Source organism: Chiloscyllium plagiosum, chromosome 24, assembly GCF_004010195.1.
Source record: "Chiloscyllium plagiosum isolate BGI_BamShark_2017 chromosome 24, ASM401019v2, whole genome shotgun sequence".
NCBI lineage: Eukaryota > Metazoa > Chordata > Chondrichthyes > Orectolobiformes > Hemiscylliidae > Chiloscyllium > Chiloscyllium plagiosum.
Genome location: NC_057733.1, coordinates 42,395,165 through 42,421,076, shown reverse-complemented (window position 1 = coordinate 42,421,076; position 25,912 = coordinate 42,395,165). Strand labels below are relative to the sequence as shown.

At 40.8% G+C, this 25,912-nt stretch overlaps 1 protein-coding gene across 1 annotated transcript in view; it reads right to left on the bottom strand.

Moving 5' to 3' along the window:
• Nucleotides 1–512: 512 nt before the first annotated feature.
• Nucleotides 513–25,912, bottom strand: part of timp2a (TIMP metallopeptidase inhibitor 2a) — an 88,850-nt gene continuing 63,450 nt past the window's right edge. The window contains exons 3-5 of the mRNA XM_043714916.1: nt 16,791–16,899; nt 11,044–11,168; nt 513–6,042 (exon numbers count right to left, since the gene is read on the bottom strand). Of these exons, the coding sequence (XP_043570851.1) occupies nt 5,845–6,042; nt 11,044–11,168; nt 16,791–16,899 (432 nt within the window). The 3' untranslated portion in view covers nt 513–5,844. The remainder of the gene's footprint in view (nt 6,043–11,043; nt 11,169–16,790; nt 16,900–25,912) is intronic.

The following is a 25,912-nucleotide window of genomic DNA, read 5'->3' as shown; positions in this document are numbered from 1 at the left end:
ACTTTCTTCCAAAGGTCCACATTAGACTATAATGCCAAGAGGAAGTAATGGGCACAATTTTCAGTCCACTTGTTGGAATTAACCAAAACCCCAATAGTACCTCAACTTCTCTAAGTTTCTGGTGTTAGAAAAGTGTAACTGCAGGGATGCCCCTGCTGTTGGCAGTATTCCAGCAAATTTGATATTGTGGAGATCTGTAACACTCAAATTATCTATTCTTCCAGTTAAAAGACAAAACCAGTTTCCTCCTTATCATAAACAGAAGAGACACCATAACCCTCTGCCCAAACAGTAAACTCCCATTTTAGAATTAGAGGGGGAAAAAACGTTCCTTTGTCAGCAACACTTCAGAATGTAAACAAAGAATCAAAGCAGAAATATGTTCTGAGAATGTCATGTAAGAATCCTGTAGATGTGCAACTAAGATTAATTCCATCATTAAAATTTACAAAACCTGCACACAAGTTCTAGTAATTTACAGGAAAGGAAGCATGTACTTACAAGAAGGAAAATATTTTAGCAACATATAGTAATAAATCTTTATTTGATAATACCATACTTTTCCATGAATCCAATCCACATGGAACTTACTACATGAATTATACAGAATAACAAACACATGCAGCAAATGTTTCTCATCATCGTTTTTATGTGTACAGATCAAACAAATTGCAAGTCTCTGACTTTTTTCGAACAATCTTTGCAAAACATCAAAGCCTTAAATTATGTAAGTCCATTCTGAACACTTATTACTTAAAAAGCATAGCTTTAAAGGAATTATAAGTTAAACATTCTATTAATAAAACCTTTAAAAAAGAATTACAGAAGAAATAGATCAAATCTTATCATCTGGGCAATAAGTACAAAGATACTTCAAGAATGTAGAAAAATAACTTTTGGTATGCGACATTCTATCCAGAGTGTTATTAAAACTCATTTTTTTTGTACTGGTAATCGTAAAAGAATGTTAATTGTGAAAGAAATATTCACGAAGTATTTACAAGGCAGCTGTACTACAGGTGAACTACGAATATTTCAATGCTTTTAAAATTGGATCCAATGTTTTTTTTTGAAAGCTCTGAACTATCTGCCTGCAAATAATATCTCAAAAGAACATGGCAATAAATCAAATGTGATTGATAGTCCTCTCTGCTGAATTTCCACATCTCATGTTAACATACAAACTGGGCTGGATTTTATGGAGATCACCACGGGAGGAGCACAGTGACTGGGCCCACTTAATCACTGGAGAGGCCTAAAGTCTGGCTGTAGTGAAAATCTCCTATGAATATGTTGGAGGCAGGAATGGGCCATGGTAGGTGGGTGGGGTGAGGGGACTTACTTGTGAGCCAGTTGCCAATTAGGCTCACTAAATTTGAACCAATTTACACTAATTATCCCTGAACTTACTGGAATTTAATGACGGCTCAGGGATGACATGCAGGTTTCATGGCTTTCCCCTATATGCAGAAGGTCAGCAGGCAAACCTGGTCTTCTGGGAGCTGCAGGGTGGCTCCGCCCTTTTTTAAAAGAGTACTTGGTTCCTTATCAAATGAACCACTACTGGGCAGGGGTCAGTCACAGAAAGTGGGCTCGAAACACCCTGCACCATCCACCTTATGATTCCCACCCCACCCTTCACTTATCCGTGGCCTGTGATCAGTGATCCTCTGCCTCGCTTTAGATACATTACTAGCAGCAGTCTCCTTCCAGTCTTGCACCACTTTTGAAGGAGCGCTACTGGCCTTTGAGCTCTTGGCAAGGTGGGGTTTCCACACTGGTGTGTTGAACCTCAGTGAGGGCCTGTCACCAATCCCTTCATCAGGTGCAGCTCCCTCTTGTGGCAACGTGGGTTTCCCACTTGTTCTCCAACTGATGGGCTGGACCACATCAATAGTATTTAATCCAACCCAGTAAAAGAGATTAACCATATCACCCTGATGATGGTTATTGTGCTGCAGTGGTAGTACCCCTACCTCTGAGCCAGAGGGCTTAGCTTCAAGTACCACCTGTTTCACACGTGTCATAACAGGTTGATTTAAAAATATCAATAATTCTGAGGACTGACAACATTCTACAGTTCAAAAGGAAATACCTTTTTTGTTTTGCAACTGAGTATTTTTCCAGTTTCCAATCTTTTTAAAAATGCTATTTTTTTGTGGAAGCCAAAAATTCTGGAAACGCAACAGGCCAGCAACATCTGTGAATCAAGGAAAATAGGCTTCATCTTTCAGGTCTGCATATGTAATGAAAGGTTATGAGACTGGTACCTTCCTCCTTCTCTTCAGAGATGCCACTGTCATGTTTGTTGAGTGTTTCTAACATTTTGTATTTTCATTTCAGATTTCCAGCATCTGCAATATTGCTCCTTGCGATCCAATTTTAAAAAGCTATATAGTAAAAGCCTAAAACTCTGCATAATCTTGATGCTACCTTGTCTTGGAGATTTCAAAATTACATAAAGAAGGTTCAATAACTAACTCTAATCACACTAATAAAAATCTATTTTGATATAATATTGGCAACTCCACCAAAATACATTAATGGTTTATCACCAGCATTTACCAAAATGCCATTAACACTGCAATTGTTTTTATAGAACATTGGGCTAAGCAAAAAATAAGTTGGATTTTGTCGATAAAATGAAAGAATACATTGAGATAACTATTTTAAAAAAAGATTATTCAAAAACTAACCTAGTGCATCAAGCAATTTATTGCATTATGATGGATCATGGAAAGAAATCAGAGGACTACAAATAAAAACAAAGATATAGATTCTTGAACATCTTCTGGCATTCAGTAAAATGGATAACCTGTCCCTTAAAACTATTCATCCACAATTTCCCCATGTCCTCCATCCTCCATTACCATAGCTAAAAAACCTCCATCTTAAAACCTTCAATTGACCCCAAGGTCAAGAGTTTCCAATTTCTACCACACTCTCGAATAACACGGTAATAAAGGGTCAGGTCTTCCAGTCAGCAATTGTTGCTGACTGCAAGCGTCATTAAATCCCTACCTTTTGGATCTTTGCATCTGTGCTTTTTTGTCCAGTAGCGATCTCTCACCACAGCCATCCGCAAAGAACAAGATGATGAGGAACACTCCATTTTTCCGCACACCAACCATTGCGATCAGGTAAATTTTAAGGACTCAAGGCTTTTAATAGTGAGATCAGTGAGTGACTGAATGGGTGTTTGGTTAAATCGGGTGGGATAGGATGTCTCATGGTAAGGTAGACTCTGCCTTTACTAACTTATGCCAGAATTCAACAACAGGACAACATTACTGTTTGTATCTGGGTAAGCATCACACAAGAGGCAGTGCAATGTGCGTGTGGATCAGGACTCCCAAAAGATCCTGATATGCAACAGCGGCGAGTATCTCAATGTTCATGATGCTGGTGTCAAAAGATCTGGCCCAATATTTTAAAGACTACAAGAAAGAGTTCATTTCATCTAATCTTTTCAATCCAAATATCATTTAAAATAAGTGGTTGAGTAATTTCTGAATTTTATAGACTTGATTTTAGCTGAATTTCAATACGCAAAAAGTAAAATATTAACAAATTGTAAACTGCCCATCTTAGCAATTCCATGGGCAAAATATATTTTAACTATTTATCAATTATACATACCAGACAAAGCATCTTTGCAGGATGCAATGTTTAACTAAAGTTTGATTAGGAAACATTATATTTATGTAATAATTAGAAAGAAGAAAACAAATGGTCCCTATCGTGAATTAACCATTGCTTTTGTTTTTGAGACTGCAGATTCAAATGTTTTATTAAAATTTATGTTCTCATGATATATAGGTGTCACTGGTTAGGCCAGCATTAATTGCCCTGGAGAAGGTCTATTGAGCTGCCTTTGTGAACTGCTGCATTCCTTTCGTGGTGCACACACACTCAGTGCTGTCAGGAAGGGAGCTCCAGGATATTCACTGAGCAATAGTGGGATAAAAAAAAAAAGAAGTGTGGTGTGGAAGGAATCTTGTTGCATTGCTGCAGTGCATTTTGTAGATTGGACACACAGCTACCACTCCATAATGGTGGTGAAGGGAGTAAATGTTAAAGGTGACGGATGTGGTGCTGATCCAGTGGTCTGTTTTGGCTGATGGTGTCAAGCTTCCCGATTGCTGTTAGAGCTGCACTCATCCAGTTAAGTTGAGAGTACTCCATCACACAGTATTCCATCACACTCCTGATTTTTGCCCTGTTGTAGTGAACAGAATTTGGCAAGTCAGGAAGGGAGTTACTCAGAATCCAAGTTTTGAAGTTGCTTTTATTGGCACAGTATTTATGTAGCTGGACCAGTTCAGTTTCTGGTCAACGGTAACTTCCAAGATGTTGATAGTAATGAAATTCAATTATGGTAGGAAATTCAATAGGTGTCATTGACTGTCAAGGGGAGATGATTAAACTCTGTCTTGCTGGAGACAGTTATTGCTTGGCACTTGTATGGCGCTAATGTTACTTGTCACTTAACTGCCCAAGTTGGAATGCTGTCAAAGTCTTGCTACATATGGCTTCAGTATTTGAGGAGTAATAAATGGTGCTAAACATTGTACAGTCATCAGCAACTATTCCTACTTCTGACCTTATAATGGAGGACAACTGGATTGATGGGATGAATATCTTCTTTCTCTATTGAGGCTAAGGATTCTAGTTATGATGTTACAGTTGTGCAGTTATAATGCTGTTCTCAACTGTCATAGATTTAAATAATAAAGCTGTTTTGATATCTGCTAATTGGAAATCTTGCTTGGAGAGAAACATTTAAAAAAAGACATCACACTGGTGTAACAAACATGGCTCTGGGAGGACCTCCCTAAACCTTTTTGATTCTCCATCTTAAATCTTTACAACACTTCTTAGAATCAAGTTTTGGTCACCTGTCTCCTGAAGGGCTCATTAAATTGTCTAACAACATTCCACACAAGTGCCCGGGACTGTTTTATATGTTACATGAAAAATGTAAATGCTAATTGTTGTGGTGGGATGGGGAATGATGCTGGGAAAAGGAAAAGAAAGGTTTAATCTGTATCTGGCAGCATTATCTGCACAATGTGCTGGAAGCAAATGCTGGGTACCTAGCAATGACAAGAGTTCCATTCCCAATATAAACATCTCTTGCTGAACACAAAAAAAGTTTAAAGAAAAAAGAAGTTTAGATGATCACAATACCCATTATAATTAAGGCCTTAATGATAATCAATATCATGGCTCATAGTTGGTTAATATTTTACTGTTGTATGTTATGATGACAACCATTATGGAAGAAAGAAGAAATATAACTTGCAAAAGGAATAAATATTCAAACTCTTTCAGCATTGATTACCTTTCAGCTTACGACATATTTCTATCATGCAAAGTCTAAAATTGCAATATTAAGTTATCATGGCAGACTTATTAAATTAGATCAAGAATAGAGTCTGCAATTCTTAAAAACAACAGCACTTCCGAATAAAATGGGGAGGTGTGTTATTTCTGGACACGAATGCAAATGCACTACTCTAGGCCTTCAAGGGTGAAAAATACTTACAAATAAGTGGAGGAGTCAATCCTCACATTTAACACAGACTATACCAAATACTTTCAATGCTGCAGCTTTCTAAAACAAACCAAAGTGCATTTCAAATTCTAGTCAGAGAAATGCACACTGTACAGCTGGTGCCAAAATGCAAGAAAAGTATATGCCATGTTACATACAGGTAACACCACACAGTAAGCAAACAGACCTGCGATATTGGACAGAAGAAATTTGGGTTATATTTTTCATATTATAGACAACACTTATATGTGAATTTTCAGATGAATAGTGAGTTTGATGGAATAAAATTATGGATCCTCTACATCCAGAAACTCTTTCTTGGGTTGATTTACACCTCGGTACCATGCACAGGAGTCATCGCTCCTCTTAACGCAAGAATAGTGCTTGGACTGACGTCCATTAATGCTTTTCCCGGTCACCCAGTCTGTCCACAGGCACTCACTTCGAGAGGTAATGTAGCAAGGAATGGATGGACATCTGATAATCTAATGAGGAAAAGAGCAAACAGAATTGTGTGAAATTAGTAAATTCGCAATGATAACATTTATTTGATTGCTATGCATATAGTTTGTTAACATAGCTAACCAGGAGCAGTACTGCATTTAAGAAATTGGTATAGGTCATATGACTCAGCCTACTCTGCTGTTTGCTAAAATCATAGTTGATCGTCTATCTCAATTCCACTTCCCCACCAGCTGAGCTCAGTCATTAAACTTCATTCTGCAGTGGTTATTCACAGCATTCTTATCCGTTCTGATGAAAAAGTCATTGATCTGAAATGCCAACTCAGTTCCTCTCTCCGCAGTTGCTCGGCCTTGCTGAGGATTTACAACATCTTCTGATTTTAAAATGTTCTTGTCACTGGTATCTTGACATCAATTATGGCAGAAGTGGTGAGAACGCTGGGCTCCTTGGTTTATGATAGACTGGTAGCCTATTGGATAGGCTTTCTTCCCCACCACTACACAACCACCAGCTGCCCCAGCAGGAGTCCCACATTCAGCAGGGACTGTTAGGCTCTTGGTTGCATGCATGTTAAGATTATGGCCATTTGACTGTGTTCACAAATAACTCCATTTTGGTGCTGGTGGTGAGGATTAGAGATCTTCAAAGCCTTACATGCTTGCACAAGTCATAAACAGCAAATCCAACAAGAAGTTCTGGATAAATATTCAGGCGGCCTAGTGGTATCATTGGTGGACCATTAATCCAGAAAGCCAGGTGATGACCAGGGGTTTGCATTCAGCCATGACAAACAGCAGCATTTGAATTCAATAACAAAAACTCTGAAATTAAGAGTCTAATAATGACCATGAATCAATTTGCTGATTGTTAGGGAAACCCATTTGGTTCAGTAATGTCCTTCAGGGAAGGAAACTGCCATCCTGACCTGGTCTGGCCTGGCCTACATGTGACTCCAGACCCATAGTAATGTGGTTGACTCTCAACTGCACTCTGAGCAATTAGGGATGGACAACAAATGCTGGTCTAGCGAGAAACACCCCCATCCCATGAACAAAACAAGAAACTGGCATTTATCTATAATCTTTTATCTACTCAATGTTCTGAAATACTTCATTGTAAATTTAAATTTAGTGAAGGAACAGGTGCAGAGGAGGTTTACCAGGATGTTGCCTGGTATGGTAGAAAGATCGTATGAGGAAAGGCTGAGGCACTTGGGGTTGTTTTCATTGGAGAAAAGAAGGTTTAGGGGTGACTTGATAGAGGTGTATAAGATGATTAGGGGTTTAGATAGGGTCGACAGTGAGAATCTTTTTCCTCGTATGGAGTCAGCTATTACAAGGGGGCATAGCTTTAAATTAAGGGGGGGTAGGTATAGGACAGATGTTAGGGGTAGGTTCTTTACTCAGCGAGTCGTGAGTTCATGGAATGCCCTGCCAGTAGCAGTGGTGGACCCTCCCTCATTATGGGCATTTAAGCGGGCATTGGATAGGCATATGGAGGATAGTGGGCTAGTGTAGGTTAGGTGGGCTTGGATCGGCGCAACAGCGAGTGCCGAAGGGCCTGTACTGCGCTGTATTCTTCTATGTTCTATGTTCTAAGTCAGTAACTTATTATCAGGACAAACACAGCACAGTAATGAGATAAATGGTCACAATCGGTTTTTGATGGCTGGAGCTGGATGCTGATTCAAACATAGAAAATACCACATTGTATTTGTTTCAAAGAATCCCTACAGTGTGGAAACAGGCCATTTAGCTGAACAAGTCCACACCAACCCTCTGAAGAGTATCCCATTCAGACCCATTCCCCTACTCTATTACTCTACATTCCCCATGATTAATGCACTTAACCTACACATCCCTAAACACTATGGGCAACTTAGCATGGTCAATTCACCTAACTTGCACATCTTTGGACTGTGGGAGGACACCAGAGCAGCCAGAGGAAACCAATGCAGAAACGGGGAGAATGTGCAAACTCCACACAGATGGTCTTCTGAGGGTGGAAACAAACCTGGGTCCCTGGCACTGTAAGGTGGCAGTGCTAACCACTGAGCCACCATTTATGTCTCCTGGTCAGTACGAAAGTAGAGCTTTAAAGAGACATGGTCATGATATCATCACTGCATCATAGCATGTGACCTTATATTCTCTTCCCCTGGATCAACTGAAGCATGACATGCTACTGGAAGCAGGTGCCTATGTTGTAACACTATAGCTTAGCATTAGCTCAGCCACTTGTGCCTGCAGAATTGTTTGTACGTAACAGCTAGATTTGAAAATGTCTATTGGATACTTCAGTTTCATGACATCCCTGTCCAGTTTCCTCATTTTTACGGGATGACTAAATCAGTTGCAATAGGTAAAACACCCAACTGGAAACAAACTCACATAATGCCCTCATCTTTGCATGACGAGGGCCTCTGTTTAACACCTCATCCGACACTATAACACTACCCTCAGCACTGTGCACAAGAACGAGCCTAGACTATATCTCGACTCTGGTGAGGGTGTTACCATTGAATCAATTAGGCTAAGAGCCTTTACAAGGCCAATTTAGAAAGGTGTGGACACTAACTGCAGATGGTGAACAAAAATGTTAAGAGCATTTCCAAAAGATTATATTGAGGATTAATGGGCATGGAAAATTGTTTGTCAGCGTTCCCACTGACTGTGGAGCAAATATAAAAGCAGCTGGCAAAAAAAACTGAAAACAAAATAAATGAGGAAGAAATTCAATCTATGGGAAAGTTTCCAGTTGAAACCATTGGCAATCTCAACATCTTAAAGAGTATCATACAGTATAACAAATCATAACATTTTAACATTGGGCTTAATCCATGGGCCTGCGGACTCGGTGTCTCAAGGACCCATTCAAATGTGGGCCACATGTCAGTTTAGTGGCCACGGGAAATGGTGTGCAAGCCATGTTCATCTGGGTCTAACAATAAATTATTTTGCTACAACTGAGCTGTAGAATGCATGGTCCATTCCTGATAGAAAGGACGTTACATGTTGAGCTCATGTCTCTTAGCCTGGATGTTTCAAATTATATGACAAGTTGGTCCATATTGCCAGGTGTGACAGAAATGGAGTCTGTTCTAGATGTACACGCATACAAAATCTTGGGCCTGAAGATTACTTTTTTGACTCAGTTGCGTCAAGTTTTTTGGAGGGATTCTCACCCATAAGGCCAAACAAGATTTCTAGTCGTATTCACCAAACACTTCATTAACTACCTATCCAGCACTCCTGTCTGATTCTAGCCCTATCGTAATTCCACATGGTACTCCCAGGGAAACCCACCACTCACCAAATATCTGTCGAAAAGACCAGCAAACCCTGCACTCGCACCACACTTAAAAGGATGATGTATAATCTGGAATTCTGAAACTGCTCCTCTTGCTCAAGGACAGAGTTGGAAGATGTCGGAGATGGGGATAATGGCATCACAATTCCCTCAACAGAGCTGGAGGTTTTGATCAACAGGGCTGGTGCAAAGGAGAGAGGGTCCTCTTCCCGGGGACCAGTAGTTCAGGCTGTGACACCAGACCCTATCACCTGGCTCGACATTAAAGCAGTGTTCACTGTTCAGAGGAAGAGTCAGCAGTGCCATCAGTAAGTCAATGAAACTCTCTGACCCTGCAGGGTAAGTGCCACAACCTTCTTTGTGCACACACACTCTATCTCTGCTGCTGCACTCACCTCAGTCTAAGACTCGTGATGTACCAGTCTCACTATTGCCTACAACATCTTCCTTTATTCGCTTTCATATCTCCCACAACCTTCCCTGATATGGTCACTGCATGCACACCCACTCCCTCAGACACCTTGGAAAAAAGTGAGGACTACAGATGCTGGAGATCAGAGTCAAGAGAATGTGATGTTAGCAAAGCACAGCACAGCAGGTCAGGAAGCATCCAAAGAGCAGGGGCAAAAAAATGCAGCGTTTCAGGCAAAAGCCTTTCAAGGATGAGGCTTGTGGGCCAGGGAGGATGAGAGATAAATGGGAAGGGAGTGGGGCTTGGCGGGGGCTGGGGGCAGGAGGGGGTTAGCTGAGAAAGTGATAGGTAGATGAAGGTGGGAGGGAAAAATGATAGGTCAGAGAGGAATGTGGAGCAGATAGATGGGAAGGAAGATGGACAAGTCAAGAGGACATGTAGAAACTGCAGCCAATATTTGACCACCTGCATTTCTTAACTGTTTTGAAAGAAAAAAGCTTCACTAACCCAAAAAAGGAAAAAACACAGTTAAGATAAAAATGAATTTTGTGGTTGCCAACCTTAATTTCAACAGAACCATTTAGATCAGAAAGATCTTACCTTTCACTCAAGTCTATGTTCAATGAGCTGATGTCAGCACTGAAGCTAATGACAAGATTGCCATCCACAGCACAACGTTTAGGTTATCCAATGGGGTAACCAAGTAGCCATAGAAGTCTGCTCACAATTTCCTTCTCACAGCACCAGGGACCCAGGTTCATTTCCAGCCTTGGGATACTTTCTTGCTGTGTCTGTGTGGGTTTCCTCCAGGAGCTCTGGTTTCCTCCCACAATCCAAAGATGTGCAGGTTAGGTGAATTGGCCATGCTAAATTGCCCATTGTGTTCAGTTATGGAAAGGTTAGGTGCATGAGTCAGGGGTAAATGTAGAATAGGTCTGGGTGGGATACTCGGAGGGTCGGTGTTGACTTATTGGGCCGAAGGGCCTGTTTCTACACATAGGAATTCTAATTCCACTTGTAAACATAGCATCTTGCATTTTACAATAATTTCGATTTTAGGTTTTGATGAAACCTCCACATGGAGAACTCACTGTCCCAAATGTAATATTCTGACTGACTATCTGAATGTATAAAATAATTACAGCCATTTGCATATCCTCCAATTTACAGAAAGATAAATTGAGAAACCAATCTAACTCAAGATGCACCAACCTTTAAAGCTCATGAGGAAATCATGATCCAAATAATATTTTCATTACAGATCACTTTCTTGATTATTGTATCATTTGTATTCTCTTACCTTACAATCACATCCCATTTGGTATCTCTGGTTCAGGCTTTTCTTCTGTGTGGGAGTTAACATGTCCCATTGCTTAATAAAATCACAGAGTGTGATTAACATCTTTCCATCTTCACCCAGTTTACCTATGGACATATAAAAATAAAAGCCATTGTCTTTTATTGTTTTATGATTTGTACAAATTGCAAAAGAAAACACTTTAAGCCAAGTCGCGAATGATTTGCAGTTACTAATCTGGGAATTTGAATTTGAACGATTTTGGATACCTGAATTGGATTTTCTCAAAAAGATAATGAAAGGACATGAGGATAGTTATCTTAAACAAGGAATTTCTTTAGAGCAGTCAAAATGTCTTGTGATAACTGCATATTTTTGGAACTCATCTGTCTGGATTTATAACCATCAGGCTTCAGTTTCAGATATTGTTTTGAAATAGTTGATAAGAAAACTGCTATTAAAAAAACAAATTCGCAGCTCAGCTTTCCTGTTCCTGGAAAACGGGCCTTATTGTGACGGGACCCTAGCCAGTTGTTTCTCGAAAAGAAGACTGAAAAAAAAAACTTGACAACATTTCCTGAAAGACTGCATCTTTGGCAACTGTCTGTGTTCAGCAACATTTGTCTTTGTGCATCACCATATCAGCCATCCCAATATTCCAAACGGAGGAACAAGGATTGGAGTAGGCCATTTAGTCAGAGTTCATAGGGTGATAGAGAGTGAGCAGGGCTTTTTTTAAAAAAAAAAGTTGTTGCATAGTCATATATTTGTGAAGCTTACATAGAACATTGTAGGATACCATGATCTCTCTTTGCAATCTCTTCCTATTTATACAATGTACTTATATTTTATTATTCTAGTCAAAATGAATAATTTCACATTTTCCATATTATACTATATTTGCCAGATCTTTGCCCACTCAATCTCTTTTGTACTCTCCATATGCGTTCTTCATAACTTACTTTCTTTACTTTTCTTTGTGTCAACAAATTTGGAAACCATCCAAGTCACTTACGGACTTAAAAACTGTTGGATACCATGACTTAATCTTTTCAACCTTAAAAAAGACCCATATATGCCTACTCTTTGCTTTCTGGTCAACCTTCTATCTACGTCAACATGCTACTCCAATATGTGCTTTGTTTTCCCACAATCTTTGAAAACGTACTTTATCAAATGTGCTCTGGAAACTTAAGTGCAGTTCAGTCATCCATTTCCCTTTATCCACGTGTTACTTCCATAAGCTCATTGGATAAATTGGTCAAATATGATTTCCTTTTCTCAAAAAGGAGTGAATACCTTGAACACTTCAAAGTGACCTGCTGTAACGTCTTTACTCTTATTTTCGAACATTTTTTCAACTGACAGCTATCAAGGTACGTGAGGAGTTTTGTGTTCTGACTCCCTACATTTTTGAATCAAGGAATTATGTTTGCTGTCTTCCAATCTAATGGGATGTTTCCAGAGCAGGGGGACGTTTTGGAAAATTAAAACCTATGCAGCAATTTTCTCACTTGACACTTCTGTTAAGATCCGAGTATGAAAACCACCAGGTCCCAGGCACTTGTCAACACATGTTGCCAACAATTTACTCACTGCCACTTCCCTGATGAGTGTAATTTTCCTCAGTTCCTCCCTCCCTTTCATTTCCTCATTTGTAGCTTCTTGTGGAATGTTGCTTTGAACCTCTGCAGTGAAGACTGATGCAAAATCGTTTATTTTTAAAATATTTAGGAAAACTCTAATTCTGTTTTTATACTTCTGGGAACCCCTATCATACTGGCATTCAAAACAAAAATTTATTGACCAAAATCAATTTTTCTTTTGTTAAGGGAATCTCTGGAGAGGTGATAAAACAAAAATCAGAGAAACATCCATTCAGCGAGAACTAAGAATTCTACAAACTTTGCTACTTTGATGATATAAGACATCAACAAACAGCAGTGGGCTCAGGCTCAATTAGAAGAACTCCAACACTCTAAGCAACATTTTAAACTACATATTCTTTATTTTCTTATTGTACTGGTCCATCCCACTTCTTTCAAACTCGACTGATATCCAACATGAGCAGTACCTTGGGGTTAATAAGTAATAAAATTCCTCTTTCACACAAGGAAGTCTTGCAATTGCACTTAATTAGTTCTGTGTTATTTCAAATGTTAAAAAGGAAATTCAAATCTTAGTTGTGACTGGCCTTGCAGGTTGAAACGAGGGAAGCTGATGGGCCCCTTATTTGGTCATAAAGATGCCAGAAGCATCTTTACTTACAGCCTTACTTACAGGACCTTACTTACAGCCCATGTTCAGACACACAGTCACAACAACTGGATTCCAGGGGCAAGGAGTGTGTGACTGCAAGGAGAAAACATTGACAAAAGCTTTTCATTGAGTTTGGCACCAAGGAATGCAAAATCCTCCCACCCCAACACCCCTCCACTGAAATATACAGGGATATGGGAAAAACATGGAACAGAGGATGGTAGTTCCTGGAGATCAAACATCTCAGCCCCATGACAGTGCCCTGAGGAATTTCCAGAATGTACTAACTTAGTTAAACTATTTCAACTCTTCTCCCTCAACCTACTAGACTGTGTTAGAATCAGGAGCAATTGAAGGATTCAAAAAGGGAATTGGATTATTTTCTGAAAAGGAGGAATGCTCTTGAATATGGTGGAGAAGGTGAGACAATGGGACTAATGGATTTCCTCATTCAGAGAGCTGCTACAGACAAGACGGGCCAAATTGTCTCTTTAATGAAGCAAAATGGTATTATGCTGTGATTCTGTGAAGTACCTGACATCGCTGTTTGTGGGCCAGGAACAGCAGTAATGTTTTCCTCAGGCTCAACATAATCCCTCTCCTCAGTGATTTGCCCGTGTTTTTTAAAATGGAACCATTAGACCTCCCATTCTCTTGTGATTTGGATGTCTACCTAATTTCCTTCATTATGCCAGCATGCCTCTCAGCTTGAGGAGGCTTTGACCCATGACGCAGGCACCTTGTCCAGAAGGCCTCTGTCAGCTAAGCTACCTGTGGCCGAAAATAATTCTTAAAAAGGAATTCTCTCAGTTAAGTTCTGCAGGACATTTGGGAAATCCATTTTTCCAGGCCTCTAATCTCATCACAATGCCTTACAGCCCACCCAGAATAGAACTTACTTCCAGGCTAATTACTTTGTAATTACAAAAATACAGAGTCTTTCACATTGTTTTAATTTGACTGAGTAAAACTTACATTTGTTACTCTGTTAAAAGTAGTAGTAGTAGATTCATTTTTCTGGAACAAATTAGCCACTCTATAATTGTTGTTTCTCTTTGACTTTGTCTACATCCCACATTTGTGAAAGATCACATATCTGACTTGTTCGTTTCGTTGGAAGTATGATGCGCTGTATAAAAATGTCTCTCTCCAGAGATTTTTGTTTCTCTATTTTGTTGTCTGCTCCAAAAATAGTTTTACAGAATATATACATAGTTAGATCATCTAACTAGTGATTCGAACATGTGCAATCTAATATTGTATTCCGAAACAATGTAGTGTAATGTGTTTTTAAAAAGCAACATGATCATACTATCTTTTAAGACTGAGAATGTCTTAAAGTGGTAACGCAATGTCAATTCCCAACTTTACTCCACTGAATGTGTAAGTAGGCAACAGCTCACTAAGTTCCTGTTGAAGTGATCCTCTGCTTATTAGCAAGAGCTGGAGTAGAACTGGACAATTAGTCAATCTATTTTCTCTCTCTCTCTCTCTCCTTACTTAGTGTCTGTTTTATAAATGAGGTTTTGAATGATTATGCTTTGGGACTGTCTGTAAATTTAGGGTAAAATGTAGGAAAGAAGAAGAGGGTCATGTAATCTGTTCCAAATGTTACGAAGAGCAAACTGTCTGGCCTTTACATCGAAGATGATATGGGGACCAAGCTGTTTTACTGGGGAGGTGGTGCAAGGTGCTCACATTGTAAAAATGGCAAGGGATAGATACTTAGTCTCCAAAGTCCCAGGAAGGTTTAAGAATATTAGGTTCTGTAAATGATTATTCTTTAACTGTTCATTTAATTTCAAGAAGAATTAGGTTCACAGTAGAAAGGTTGGCTGACCGTACTCGCACACGTGATTCATATTCCTGTGGAATTAGCATTTGAAAGAAGTCATTGCATCGGAAGCTATCGATAAGTCAGGCCTGGGAATCTAGTAGGTCTCAAAACAGCATGAGTTAGACTGCAAATCGACACAGCAGGTCCACGTGGTTCACAGTGCAAGAGTTTGCACTCAAATTGAAAATAATAAAATTCAAGGTTTCAAACAGGGCTTGAAGATTCATCCAGCTTGAGCTAAAGGGATAAACTCCAGAAAAACCCTCACTATGAAAGATATTTCTACGATTAAATATTACCAGACAGGGAAAGGAAAATAATGGAAGTATCCAATTCAGGAGCTAAGGACAACTTTGGACTGATTCTGGGAGGTTTTAATAGCTATTTGAAGAACAAGAGTAAAATATAATTGTGGCCGGTGATTTTTGGCTATTTTGAAGGGTTAAATGGAGGAACTTTTCTGTCGTTTAAAGCATAAATTGCCTTCTGAAATAGTATTTAGTCCTTGATGCTTTTAGTTTGTACAGTGAGGTTCTTAAAACTTGAAATCTTATGTGATCCTTTAAGTTGATTACTAGGAATTCAACCTTAAAAGCTATTCGTACTAGTTTATAAGAAGCTCATAACATCTGTATTCCACTTTCCCAAACTTATCGTATTAGAGATATACAGCACATCTAATCCCACCTGGCCTATATCCCTCCAAACCATTCCTATTCATGTACCCATCAAGATGCCTTGTAAATGTTACAATTATACTCACCTCCACTACTTCCTCTGGCAGCTCATTCCATACACGCACTACCCTCTGTATGAGAAAGTTATCCCTTAAGTCCCTTTTATATCTTTCCCCTTTCACCCTAAATCTATGCCCTCTAGTTCTGGATTGCCCCACCCCAGGGAAAAAGCTTTAACTATTTATTCTATCCATGTCCCTCATGATTTTGTAAACTTCTATAAGGTCACCCCTCAGCCTCCAATGCTCAAAGGAAAAACAGCCCCAGTCTCTTCAACCTCTCCCTATAGCTCAAATCCTCCAACCCTGGCACCATCCATGCTTTTACTGTAAAAATTGGGGCAGCACGGTAGCACAGTGGTTAGCATGCTGCGTCAACGCCAGAGACCTGGGTTCAATTCCCGCCTCAGGCAATTGTCGGTGTGGAGTTTGCACATTCTCCCAGTGTCTGCATTGGTTTCCTCCCACAGTCCAAAAATGTGCAGGTTAGGTGAATTGGCCATGCTAAATTGCCAGTAGTGTTAGGTGAAGAGGGGAATGGGTCTGGGTGGGTTGCTCTTTGGAGGGTCGGTGTGGACTTGTTGGGCCAAAGTAATCTAATCTATATATTTTCTGAACCCTTTCAAGTTTCACAACATCGCTCCGATAGGAAGGAGAACAGAATTGCACACAATATTCCAAAAGTGGCCTAACCAATGTCCTATACAGCTGCAACATGACCTCCCAACTCCTGTACTCAATACTCTGACCAATAAAGGAAAGCATACCAAATGCCTTCTTCACTATCCTATCTACTTGCGATTTTACTTTCAAGGATGACAATTGGGCAAACTGAAAAGTTCAACTCAACTGGCTTTCCAACAGGCTTTAAACTCAAGTATTCTTGCAGAATTTTCAAAATGAATAGATGTACGTTACCTGTAATTAAGTATTCTTTTTTCCCATTTGTTTCAAGCGTGACTCCACACACCGCTGAAGAAGTGGCAGTGAAAATATATTCAATGTTGTGCTCTGGTCCTTTGAACATCTGGAAACAATGGAAGTTGCCTGTTAAAATTAATGTAGCTCAAAATATTAAAGAGGTTTAAAAATTGTTAGAATGTAGATCATTACTTGGATATAGTGATCAGCTGTTTTCCATTAAAAAGTTATCAATTTTGATGCATTAGAAACCAGAGGCAATAAAGTAAAAGTAGAATATTACAAATGCTGGGAAGCTGAAATAAAAACAGAATATGTTGCAAAAGCCTAGGAGGTCAGGCAGCCTTGTGGCGAGAGAAATCGTTAAGGTTTATTGTCTTAAAACATTAACTCTGCTTTCGTCCTCAAATGTTGACTGACCTGTTAAGTATTTCCAGAATACACTATTTTTAGTTCAAGATTTATTATTTTCTCTGTAAAATATACAAAATCTTTGCTTGTGGTACTTCTAGTCTTTTGTACACTTCAAAAAGTTTACTTAAAATTCCAGAGAGAGTAACAGTCGTCCTATTTCAATGAATGGTTGTACGTGATTTTCATGATTTATGGATGAATCACTAATGAAATGCAATCAACTCAAAAACATTAAGAATTTGTGGAATCATCAGCTAAGCTTGTGTGTATCAAGACATGTATGACAATTTAGAAAATTAGCAAAAATTATATACCTAACCACTAAAGCTGCTGTTGTAGCTAACTAGCATAATTATCCAGTTTAATTGATAATATTACTTGCAATTGGGGTTTCAAAATGCAATTTCCTTCATACTCACTAAAATTAGAAAATTAATTTTAATGTAGCACCTTAATTTATTTTGTCTATCTTGATATTTCTGTTCTAGATCTGGATATCTGGCATTAAAAAGATTAACAGCTAACAGATGAAATGCCTTTCTCAGCAGAACCAAAATATTCTAGAATCTGCCATTTGTGAATGATCAGTTTTTTTTGAGCGTTTTCCCAGGGATTCGATATCAAGGTAGCATTTGATGGGTGTTGCTAAAATATCACTGATAATGTGCACGCAACAGAATTTGTGAATGAGAAAGGCCAGAGGATCGATGTTGTCATTTTAAACCAGATCATGGAGAATGGAGAAATGGTACATAATTGAAATTGACATGGGTGGATAATATCAGCAGTCAGCTATCTGACTGAAAACTTACTTCTTTCTTATAAAACACAAATCAGAAGTACAAAGGAGCAGGTTCTAAGAAACCACCGGGCATATTAAAATAAGGACACTTGGAACCTTATTGCACGTTAAAACGACTATAGGATGTTGTCAGTTTGTGTGATTTATTTATATTATTTTATATTGTATCTGATTTATTTAAAAAGAAAAAAGGGAATCAGTTATTGTCTGCTATGGGTCAAAAGAGATGCTGGAGACCTAACGCAATGAGGCAAAAAATGATGGATATATTAATGAGGTGTGAATGTGCGAGGAAGAACATCCTAATCAACTGGAAATCAGAAAAGCCTCCAGGCCTTGCAGGGTGGCATACACTTGTGATGGAGCACGTCCCTCAGGATTACCTGACAAGTACAGTGCACCACTGAATGGAGCAATTCCATAAGACATGGTGGCCATTTCTAAATTATACAGACATGGATCTGTCAGCGGTATTGATTAGGGCCTTTATATAGCCTCAAGGGCTGTATATGGTGGTCCGGGGACCGGGCCGGGGGGGGGGAAAAAGAGAAGGTGCTTAGTAAATAAGGGTAGAATTACTATTGCTCCTGTGGACAGGAGCCTTTGAGGTGTGACGAGTGGAGCAATGTAATATAAATAAAGTACAACGTAGTGTCATTTAATTTTTGTGGATTGTAATTTAACTTAGGGTTATCGCATTTAATTTCAGTCTGTGCTAATTTGGTTTAAGTTAAGTAAATATGAGTTAAGTAAATATATCTTGGAGAATAGGCAGTTTATTGTTAACGTTACTATAATAACAATAGTACAATATCATTTCTACTTTTCTGTACTTTTATAATTTTGTTTTTTTATGGTTTGTGTTTTTGTAAAAAGGGAAACTTTTCTTCAATTAAATATATACATAAAAAAGGTGTGAATGAATTGTATAAATGTGGGGAGCAAGTAATCAACCCCAGTCATGGTCCAGGGGTATCAGTTTTATGGAGTGTAGTTAACTAAAGTGAAGTCTTCACTCAAAGTCTGGACTTGGACTCTGTTCAAAAACATTTATCTTCTTGTGTGCTGTGTTTTAGTGCTAAACCACCATCCAGAGCAAGGTTATTGCATGTACTTTAGTTTTGACAGAAGCAAGGAGATCAGAATCAGTAGAAAAAAGGCACCATTTTATTACACAAGTAAAGCAAGTAACAGCGAACAATTGTAGGAGTTTTATATCCAGTAAGCAGAAAGCTGACAGAGAACTCAGTAAGTGAAAGCATAGAACACACAGACATGACTCTGGGCAGACAGTAAGGACTGCAGATGTTGGAAGTCAGAGTCAAAGGGTGTGAAGCTGGAAAAACAAAGTGGGTCAGATAGCAGCCGAGGAGCAGAAAAGTCAATGTTTCAGGCCAAAACTTTTCATAGAGTCTGGGGAGGGGGAGGGAGGGGGATGGAATGGTTGTAGGTGGATGCAGGTAGTGGGTTACTCTGATTGGTTAGTGAGAGGGGTGGAGCAGACATGGGGAGTGGGAAGATGGTTTAACTCGAGGGTCACCACCACTCAGGTTGGATGGGAGAGGTTGAGGAAAAAATAAAGTCTTTCATGGTGACCTCAGCTGATGTGGGAATTGAACCCATGTAATTGGATCACACTGTATTGCAAACTAGCCGTTCAGCCATGTGAGCCATCCATTCCCCGAAAACATCATTTCTATCATAGATGCAGTTATGATTGCTGCCTGTGAAAGCCATAACAAAAAAAAGGTTTCCAATAGCTCCCCAAGACTATTGGGCAGTATACATATCAAGTGAGACGGTTACATTTTGTGGTCCCTGGATGTGATTACCACAGTACATATGGCTGCAGTTCTTTGTTCAACAACTGGCAGAGGCATGAGACAATGACTTGGGACATCCTGAGGCAGCTTTAACACTTGCTATCTGTCAGCCGCACATAGTTGCATCAAACCTAAAGATCCAGTTTCATGTGCGAGCTCTTCTTCAATGTGGTGACACTTGCCCTGTTCCTTTCTCTGCAGAGTGTGGGGCAATTGCTGGCAGCTGTTGTATAAGGAGACTGAGATGGTGGTCCTTCGAGCCATATGAGCACAAAGGTGGCAGGGTTGATCGACACCATTAGCCTTGACTTTCAGGAGATTTGAGAACCATAAGCGCACAGTCCTTTGAACGGAACATTTTACCCTGATATCCTTTCCCCATGTCTGCTCCAAGTCTGGCATCACCTCATAGCTATCCAGGTCCATACCACCCTATAAACCAGGGGAGTCTGAAATGCTCTTTGGCTTGCCACAACATCACCCCAGTGCTTGAAGTCGGTTATTGCTGGATTGTCTTCTAGTTTGACAATACCCCATCCAATATACTCTAAGTTATGCTGACCTCTGCCTTGTTTACATCATGGACAGACACTATAAACCTCCCCAGTTTCTATTAAGTGTATCCCCAGTAGACCATAGCCCATTTCCTAAATTATTAAAAAATCTCCCCCAGTGGCCAATAAGAAAGGCCCAGACATGGTTTTAGATTAGATTAGATTAGATTCTCCACAGTATGTTTACTCAAATTCCAGGACTGCTAGAGGCCCGATCCAGTGGACTGAAAGACAGAACCCATCCCTGACTGAGTGACCACTGAGACGAAAGTGAGTACTGCAGATGCTGGAGATTAGAGTCAAGAGTATTGTGCTGGAATAGCGCAGCAGGTCCAGGCAGCATCAGAGGAGCAGGAAAATTGACGTTCGGGCAAAAGCCCTTCATCAGGAATGACCACTTGATGATCATGGCCAAACTGTCACAGGAGAATAATTGCAGCCTCTGGACTGACTGAGGAGTCTAAGTCACAATTTGGAGGAATCCACCATCACCCAGATGACCATACCTCCTCTTTCACACATCACCATGCTCTTCATGCAGGCATGGGCACTAGATCTGATGATGCATTGTTCCCTTCATTCATATCTAACCACTGTTTCACATTGGCACAAAAAAAAAGATAAGATAGCAGTTTGTGGTTGTGGGGCATGGTGAAGAGGCAGGTTGGCCACCATCCCCCCAGATAAGCTGCTGGCTGACCCTCTGCGCTAGCCTGCCGCATTGCCACTCTCCAGCCACTCTCCACTCTTCCCTCATAGTCCATGGCCTCATTTCCTGGGCAGGTTGTATTAGTTAAACGAGAGTCGCATTCTTTAGATAAACAGAGTGCTGTAAGCAATGCTGGCCTAGGGAGATTTCAGCACAGTTCAAGCATTTTAAGACAACAGAACAGGCCGGAGAGATTCTTTTCTGGAATGATTTGCACTTGATCCTGAGAGTCTCTCATTTTCACTAGAAATGACTTCTGGGAGAACCGTGACCAGTTACAAGTCACATATGTACATAATAAAAAAAAAGGATAATAACAAGGTAGTTGATTGCCAAACTCTCACAACCACTCTCCTGTGTTCTCACCTCCCACAATATTCTTGCCAGACACTCACCAACGGAAACCTCACTTCCTGATCTGGTTGCATCTAATCCCCAGAAAAAGCTTCAGCACCAGTGGAGGTATCCCCAATTTAAGTGTCCTGACCTCCCCACAACAGAAGGCCTTGGACTCAACATGATTGCTGCAGGGGATACTGATTGCCCATATGTAATCACTTGCCTCCAGACATAGTGTGTCCTCGAAACAGAGCAACATTATACAACCTTCAGTCCCCTTGTATCTACACATCCATTTCCACCTTCCAGGAGAGAGAACAACCTCAGTCCGGTTCACCTATCAATTTTCAGCAGCCAGCAGGGACCTTCAGTGACAGAGGATGCCACAGCAGAGTTGTACCACTGTTCTTCCTCAGTAATATAGCCGGAGGTATTAGTCTAGAGGAAAGCAAATAAATAGTAGGCTGTGGAGTTAAGGCTATAATCATATCAGCCAAGATCTTGCTGAATGGTGGAAGGGGGTTTGAGGGGTCAGCTGGCTGACCTGAGCTCCTATTTTGTGTATTCTTACATCTCGTCTCCCAAACCTGTCAAATATATTTGGGCGGCATGGTGGCTCAGCAGTTACCACTGCAGCCTCACAGCACCAGGGTTCCAGGTTCAATTCCAGCCTCGGTGACTGTCTGTGTGGAGTTTGCACATTCTCCCAGTGACCGCGTGGGTTTGCTCCGGTTTCCTCCCACAGTCCAAAGGTGTGCATGTCAGGTGAACTGGCCATGCTAAATTGCCCATAGTGTTCGGTGCATTAGTCAGAGGGGCAATGGGTCTGGGTGGGTTACTCTTTGGAGCGTCGGTGTGGACTGGTTGGGCCAAAGGGCCTGTTTCCACACTGTATGACATCTAATCTAAATCATATTTACTCTTGGAAGTCACTTTCTTATTCCCCATCTACCAGCTCAACAAGTTTCAACAATGGGGATACACGTCATTGTACATGTGCTGTACAATCTGAATCAAAAACTTGGTCAGGAACAACTTCCCCCATTGTTCACCGTTGTGGATTTTCAGAGTCCATTCCTCCTCTTCTCAAGTAGCACTAGCTCCTTATTATCCAAGCAGATGGTCTTCATCCAATATGAAATGGTGCAGAACACAGGACAGAATGATGATCCCCGTGTGTGTATTGCAACTCTCCATTGATATCTCAGGTGCCAAAACACACTCTTGGACAGTAGGTTATCCTCTCCATGTCAAGTTCTTGTGTGAGCCTGATTGTATGCATCCTTTGCGTGGGCTCTCAGTGGAACCTTTAGCACAGCTGTATGACTCATCCTATGCCCTTCCGGTTTGTTTAGCTGGAAGAACTTTTTGACTCATTTGGATTGACAATAGCTGTAATGATTGTTGTTGGGCTGCCAGATGTGTACTATCACTCACCAACAACTAGTTTTCAAAGAAATGTGCAAATCTAAATTCTATTCAGAAGTATTGTTTCAATTCCAATTATAATCAGATTGTTTATCATTTGATACAAGTACCGTTGTTCATAATTCTAGTTCACAATTCTTACCCTAAAAGAATTTAACTTCTAGAGAGTTGAAGATTGAAGTATTAAATGCAAAATAAATGGAAAATCCTGACTGAGAAACTGCTAATAATCCTGATGTGAATGTTGCACAAACAAGCAGGAAATTAATTTTAAAGCCATTTATTGAAAGTATTGGCAGAACCAGAACCTATTATCTTCAACTAAGCTTAAAAATAACTGGTAATTCTGGGAATGAAGGTCATAAAATCTAATCAGAAGTGGAAATTAGTCATACAAGTTGCAGAATCAAACAGTAAAGGTTCAAGGTGAAATAATTTGTTTGCATTTCCATCGTAGTCATCGCAAAGCATGGCACAAGGTGATAGAGATAGTCACAAAGGATGCAGCCTTCATTAAAAAGGTTGTTTTTTTTTAATGTATCTCTGTTTGCTGATAAAAGCAGGTTGTTCTGTTTGGGAACACACAAAGATCAGATCGAAAGAAGCAACAGGAGATGTTAGTTTTGTTAGGCCTGCATTTCAGCATCACAAACACTGGTTTCATCAAGCAACACGTGGAACACCAAGCAGGGTATTATCTTAGTTTGGTTTTGCAAGGGAAAAATCAGCTTGAGCTTGCAATTAGTGGGAAAAATCTGAAATGGCCCTCAGAGCCTTGTGGCAGAAAACCGTTGGCAGGGGGTAGCTCAGGAGGCTGTAGGAAGGCCAATTCGATACTTGCCAGCAACCTGAGCAAGAAGATCAGGCATCCATAGTATCCAAGTCTAAGAAAATTGACAGGGAAAATTACACCGCCATGCAAAGAAAAAATAAAGCAAGGACCCCTTTAGAACCTTACCAAGGAGCAAGTGAAATACAAAATGAGAATTAAAATGAACTCTTAAAGACCTTCTAGGTTGGTCGCAGGAAAAGTAATTGCGCCTTCAAAACTTCCAGGGGAAACAGAATGATGGGCGATATTTACCATAAGCTGGGGAAGGTGGGACCTGTACAAACAGGACGGTCTTTACTACGACCCACTCTCCCATCCTGGCACTTTCCCCTGCCACCGCAGGAACTCTAAAACCTGCGCCCACACCTCCTCCCTCACCTCTATCCAAGGCCCCAAAGGAGCTTTCCACATCCAAAGTTTTACCTGCACATCCACTAATATCATCTATTGTATCCGTTGCTCCCGATGCGGTCTCCTCTACATTGGGGAGACTGGGCGCCTCCTAGCAGAGCGCATTAGGGAACATCTCCGAGACACCCGCACCAACCAACCAAACCGCCCGTGGCCCAACATTTCAACCCCCCCTCCCACTCTGCCGAGGACATGGAGGTCCTGGGCCTCCTTCACCGCCGCTCCCTCACCACCAGACGCATGGAAGAAGAACGCCTCATCTTCCGCCTCGGAACAATTCAACCCCAGGGCATCAATGTGGATTTCAACAGCTTCCTCATTTCCCCTTCCCCCACCTCAACCTAGTTTCTAACCTCCAGCAGCTCGATCCCCTGACCTGTCCGGACTTGTCCGACCTGCCCAGCTCCTTTTCCACCTATCCACTCCACCCTCTCCTCCCTGACCTATCACCTTCATCTCCTTCCCCACTGACCTATTGTACTCTATGCCACTCTCTCCCCACCCCCACCCTCCTCTAGCTTATCTCTCCACGCTTCAGGCTCTCTGCCTTTATTCCTGATGAAGGGCTTTTGCCCGAAACGTCGATTTTGCCGGTCTTCGGATGCTGCCTGAATTGCTGTGCTCTTCCAGCACCACTGATCCAGAATCTGGTTTCCAGCATCTGCAGTCATTGTTTTTACCTCGGTCTTTACTTGAACCAGAGGGTGGGTGGGAAATTTGCTGGTGCTATTCAGGTGGGTTTAAACTAGCTCAGCAGGGGGATGGGAACCTGAGGTGTAGTTGCAGTGCACAGGAGGATAAGAGTAAGGAGGACAGGGACAGGATTTCAGGGTCACAGGAGTGTGCTGGCAGACAGCAAACAGGTTTGAAATGTGTCTAGTTCAATGCCAGAGGTATCCGAAATAAGGTAGGTGAGCTTGCAGCATGGATAGGTACCTGGGACTTCGATGTTGTGGCCATTTCGGAGACATGGATAGTGCAGGGTGAGGAATGGATGTTGCAGGTTCCAGGGTTTAGATCTTTCACTAAGAACAGGCAAGGCGGTAAAAAGAGTCAAGGATAGTATAACAGTGGCTGAAAGAACATTTGACGAGGACTCATCTACTGAGGTAGTGTGGGCTGAGGTTAGAAACAGGAGAGGAGAGGTCACACTGCATTGGAGTTTTTTTATAGGCTTCCGCAGAGGCCCAGGGGAGGTGGAAGAGAGGATTGGCAAAATTATTCTGGGTAGGAGTGAAAGGAACAGGGTGGTCATTATGGGGGACGTTAACTTCCCCAACATTGACTGGAAATGCTATTACTCTAGTACGCTGGATGGATCAGTTTATGTCCAATGTGTACAGGAGGGTTTTCTGACACAGAATGTCGAAGGGCCGACAAGAGGAGGCCACACCGAATCTGGTGCTTGGTAATGAACCAGGCCAGGTGTTTGATTTAGTTGTTGGTGAGCACTTTGGAGAGAGTGACCATAATTCAGTTACATTTAGTTCAGCAATGGAAAGGGATAGGTACATGCCACAGGTCAAGAGTTATCGATGGGGCAAGGGCAATTACAATGCGATTAGGCAAGAATTAAGATGCATAGAATGGGATAGCAAAATGCAGGGGATGCAGACAATCAAAATGTGGAGCTGGTTTAAGGAACAGATATTGCGTGTCCTTGATATGTATGTCCCTGTCATGCAGGGAGGAAGTGATAAGGTAAGGAAACCGTGGTTTACTTCAGAAATTGCATCTCTTGTTAAACTGAAGAAGAAGGCCTATGTCTTGATGAAGGATATGGGAGAGGGGGAGAGGGGGAGAGGGG